This window comes from Parus major, chromosome 8, assembly GCF_001522545.3.
Source record: "Parus major isolate Abel chromosome 8, Parus_major1.1, whole genome shotgun sequence".
In the NCBI taxonomy this organism is placed as follows: domain Eukaryota; kingdom Metazoa; phylum Chordata; class Aves; order Passeriformes; family Paridae; genus Parus; species Parus major.
In genome coordinates this window covers 30,364,843-30,370,035 of record NC_031777.1, presented here as the reverse complement: position 1 = coordinate 30,370,035, position 5,193 = coordinate 30,364,843, and the positions used below count along the sequence as shown (strand labels likewise).

Here is a 5,193-nt window from a genome sequence, read left to right as displayed (position 1 = left end):
TATATATTACTCTACATATATTTATATATATAAACTATATTTATATTTATTTTAATTTTTGTTGTTTTTTTAAATTATGGATTTATAATTTAATTAGTAATTTAATAAAAGTAATAAAATAATTATTTTATATTATATGTAAATATATAATATAAATATATATTATATTTTATATATTTTATATTTTATTTTATGTTTATAATTTTAAAATCATTTAATGATTGATTCATAATCATGGAGCAAGGCCTGCCATCAATCTCAAAGGAAGCAGAAAACATATATATTATAAAATATATATATAAAATATATTATATAATATATATTATATATTATAAATGACATATATTTATATAATATATATTTTATTTTATATTTTATTTTATATTTATAATTTAAAAATCAATTAATGATTGATTTATAGTAATGGAGCAAGGCCTGCCATCAAATCCCAAAGGAGGCAGAAAATATATAATAGATGTATTATATATTATATAATATATATTGTATCATATATATTAAAGTCCCATTTTGTAAAGTCAGGAGCAGAATTCCCTGGCTGGAAGGAATTGATCCATGTGATTGGCAAAGAAGCCAAGAAGGACAGAATTAATTTGATTTAAATGTAAAAATCAGTCTGAGAGCAATGATGGGATTGCTGCTCATTCACAGTGGGAAAAGGAAATAAAAAGGAAATAAATGATGAATTTTCCTTTTATTTTGAATGATTTACATCCATGGAATTCCTGGATTATTTAGGATCTGTGGAAGTTGTGGGAGCTGAATGGACATTCCTCTGTCCATTGGGATATTTCCCTTCCCCTTTGAACACAGAACTGTAAAATTCCTCAATTTTAAATCAATTTACTCAGATTCCAACATGGATCGCTAATTAATGCTGCTAATTATTGACACTCTGGGTGTCTTCTCCTCCTGTTTTCCATCTTCTTCTTCTGCATCTCCCCATCAACCCCAGGATTTTTGTTCAGTGGTTTTCAGCAGGAATAAATCCATTTGGAAAGATTCTTCCTAAAATCCAGCTCAGAGCTGTTTGGGGTTCCAAATCCCTGCTTGTGGCGTTCCAGGAAATCCCCATGGGAGCTTTTTTATCCATCATTTCTTCCTGCAGGATTGTTGAAGAGACTGACAACTCTGAAAGTGGATGACAACCAGCTCACCATCCTGCCCAATGCCATTGGAAAGTGAGTCCAGGTTCCATCGTTTTTAATTAAAATGCCTTTTCCCTTCTGCTCAAGGAGTGTGGGTTTTCAAATATCAAATAAGACAAATATACTGAATTATGAAATTGCTTCCAAGCCCCAGGTTGTGACATTTAAATTTGGAGCACCACTTTTAATCCTGGGGATGTTTCAGTGCAAGGGGGAAGACAGTAAAATACATCCAATTTTCCAAGAGGAAAACCAAAGATTTTGGTGTGAATCAATTTGAATGAGCAGAGCAGCAAAACAGAAGAATCTGGGGGGGAAAATAAAATAAATCCAACTGTTCCCATGGCAACAGCCAGGGCTTGGAGCTGGGAGAGATCTGGATGTGGCCTCGCAGGGATGGAGAGTTCCTAAAACATGAGAGAAAGCTCTGAGGGAAAGCCAGAAGGATTCCAGGGGCTGGGATCATGGGGAGAACTCAGGATGCTCTGCAGCTCTCTGGTGTGGGGTCTCCCATGGCTCTGCCTCCTCCTGCAGCTTCCAAAATCCTCCAGAATCCTCCAGAATGATCCCATCCCACCCCCTGCCAGGGCAGGGACCCCTCCCACCATCCCAGGCTGCTCCAAGCTGGCCCAGGCCTGTTCCAGTAAGAATTTTGCTGTTGTGATGCCATTTGGGAACAATAATCCATATTTGTGACCTGTTCCAGCTGCAGTCACTGAAATCCCAGGCTGGCTCATCCTTGGATGTTTTGGATTTGTGGGATTTTCATGGAGAGCACTAAAAGCTGGTGATGGGAAACACTGAAGGACAAATCTTTGCTCCCCAAATTCTCATCCAAGTGAGAGCTCAGAAGGCTCCAGGATCTCCTGGATGCTTCCATGAGATGGATTTAAATCCAGCTTCAGCAATTTTGGCTTCTAAAACCTTATAAAACTTTTTTTATTTATTGAATTGCTCCATCTGAAGGGAAATCCCCCCTTTTTAACCCAATATCTCTCCAGTGTTTGTCATGGAGCTTTAATGATGTTTCCAAAGGCACAGCCACTGCTCCAAAGTGGAATTGCAGAGCAGGTGGGATCTCCAGGTCGTGCTGGAACCACTGGCTGTGCTTTTCCAGTGAAAAATTCCCTCTCCTGTGAGGAGGGCAGAGCCTCCCACATGCCAGTGAACCTCTCTGACTCATCCCTTTGGATGGATTCCTGCTGGGTCTCTTTCTCCGGAATTCCAGTGGTGGAACCCCCCCTGCAGAGCCTGGTACCGTCACACGGGGATTGGCCACGTGGAGGAGGGAACATTCCCTCTGGGATTTCTCCATGAGAGCACTTCTGTGCTGATTCCATGCTCTGCCGGGGAGTTCCACCCCCGTTTTTGGGATTTCTGCTCAAAGGATGAAGCCGTGGTGGCTCTCAGAGCCCACAATAGGCCCGGCTTAATCAGCCATTCCACACAAAATCCAGGATTCCCGTTCATTCACTGACGCAGCCGAAGGCTGGAGATGTTCCCTGTGGGATCTGGGTGGGTGGGAAGGAGGAATTCAGCACTCCCAGCTGGGCCTGGGGCAGTGTTTGCTGCTGGGGGTGTTGGGTCCAGTCTGCCCCAGATGCTGCAGATGCCAGAGGAGGTCGGCATTCCCAGGTTTTAGCGGGATCTGGAGTGGAAGAAGCAGAGGGAAAGGAGCTGGAAGATCTGAGATCAGTGATTAGGAGGACGAGGACAGGGAGGGCACAGGTGGAGCTGTGGCTGCCCCTGGATCCCTGGAAGTGTCCAAGGCTTGGAGCACCCTGGGATGGGTGGGAGAGGTCCCTGCCCATGGAGGAGCTTTAGGGTCCCTCCCAACCCAAACCAGTCTGGGATCCTGGGATTCTCAGGTCTGCAAAACTCCTTTTGCCTGATGTTGGCCAAGCAGGAGGTGACCCCTGGGATTTGGGCTGCTCTGGCCATTCCCTGTTTGCTGTGGCTGTAGGAAATGCAGCTTGGATGGCTGGGAATTACTCTTCCTACTCCAGGAATCTCTCTACTCACCTCTAAGAATATTCCTGGTTTTCCTTGGACCTGTTCCACTGGGTGCCCAACTGACCAGCAGCTGATTTGTGTCTGCCTTGCCTAAAACCTGTCAGGAATGATGGGGATTTCTCCCAAGAGCACAGCCAGGTTAATGAGATTTCACCTAAATCAGCACTGTCAGAGTTACAGCTGCTCCTGTCAGCTTCCCTTCGTGCCCAATCCATGATCCATGGGCATGGAAAATCCCTTTCTGCAGTGCAGCTCTCCCACCTCAGGGCTACAGAGGGGAAATACAATTCCACGGGGATCTTGGGGGTTTTATTGTGCCAGCTCCTGATGGCAGCAGGCAGGAAAACAGCTGGGAATCCCTGGGAATGCCAGGGATCACCTTCCCAATAAAATCCCTCACTGCCAGGGGAAGGTCTGAGGATGCAGCTCGGGTTTCCTGATGGATTTGGGCCGTGGCAGCTCTGGAGAGCTGATCTCAGTTCTGGGTGTGCAGCAGGGAAAGGGGAATGTGCTGATCCCGCAGTTTATCGGGATTCCCACCCGGCTTCCCTCAGCTCCCGTGGATCCTCCCGGAGATCCTTCTGTGCTTGGTTGGAGATGGATTGAGGATGTGGAACAAGGAGAGCTGGAGCAGGACCTGGCAGAGCCTTTGGATGTGCTCCAAGGAACCTCTCCCTGACCCCTTTGGCTCCCCAGCCTGCTTCCAGCAGTTACAGGGATCCAGGAATTGCGTTGGCCAACGCGAATGGTCCCGAGGCGCTCGGTGCTAAAACTGAGCAGTAAATCCAGGGGAAGTTGAGAATATCCCTGGAGCTCTGAGGATTCCCTGGGAGGAACAGGAATCTCTGGGCTCATTTGGCAGCAAATTTGAAGGCTGAAAGATCTTTTTAATTAAGAAACGGGAATAAAGATTAATTAGATACAGAGTAAAATCCCAATCCTGAAGCATAAGACTCCTGTGAATCCTACAGAACAACATCTATGGAATGTGTGCTCAGAGCTAAACTTCCTACCAGATCCACCAAAATATTTGGGAATAAAACAGAGAATCCTCTGACAAGTCCCTAAAGCAGTGAACAGGGAGATGGGGAATTTGAGGAAGAAATAATTGACTTCATTTAACCTTACTCTGATTAAAGCACTTGAGGGTAAGAGGTGGAATGTGAGGAGGGAAGGGGACAGAGGAGCTGGGTGGTGGCCACACAACTTCCACTTGAAGGATTTTAATTTGCAGCCTCATTTTAGAGGAAGGCCAGGAAATATTTCTTCTCCAGAATATTTTCATGTATGTCTATAGCTTATATATTTTTAATATATATATATTTGTATATCTCACTCTGTAATGTGTAATACATCCATATATTCCCACTGGGAATGTTACCTGCGTTAACAAATGTTAAATTCTTGGTTCCATGATCTCAGGTGCCCTGATCTCTGTCTGAAGCACTTGGAATCCTTCCCCATGTTCTTCAATATTCTCAACATCCCAGAAAATCTGAATTATAGTGTGGGGAAACCACGTGGCCTTAAAGTGGGTTCCAAAAATCCCATTATTATAGAGTTCTATGGAAATCATGGAGATCATGGAATGGTTTGGGTTGGGAGGGACCTCAAAGCCCATCCAGGGCCACCAGGGACACCTTCCACTGTCCCAGGCTGCTCCAGCCTGGCCTGGGACATTTCCAGGGATCCAGGGATATCCAGAGCTGGGTGTTCCCTCCCAGGCCTGGTGGTGAATCATTAAAAGCCGATATAATCAGGGACAATGATCACTAATTAAAGTTCCAAAGGGATGTTTATTCATCGGTGGGCAGCAGGGCATCGTCCCCAAAAGGTCCCAAACAAGGTTCTCCTCTCTCTGTTTGTTCCCCAAACCCTTCCATCCCCATCCATCCACACCTTCCAGCCCATCTGGCCACCCCCAGCACCTCCCATCCCCACTCAGCATCAAAATGAGCCCGTGGGTCCCTCACCCTGCTCAGTTCTTCTCTTGGTTTGGGTGGGCTGGACTTGG

The 5,193-nt window shown here is 45.1% G+C and overlaps 1 protein-coding gene across 1 annotated transcript in view; it reads left to right on the top strand.

Annotated features, from left to right (window-relative positions):
* The window catches only part of LRRC7 (leucine rich repeat containing 7), a 57,472-nt gene that overhangs the window by 20,667 nt on the left and 31,612 nt on the right, over window positions 1-5,193 (top strand). Inside the window, exon 7 of the mRNA XM_033516256.1 lies at window positions 1,127-1,199. Coding sequence (XP_033372147.1) covers window positions 1,127-1,199 — 73 coding nt within the window. The remainder of the gene's footprint in view (window positions 1-1,126; window positions 1,200-5,193) is intronic.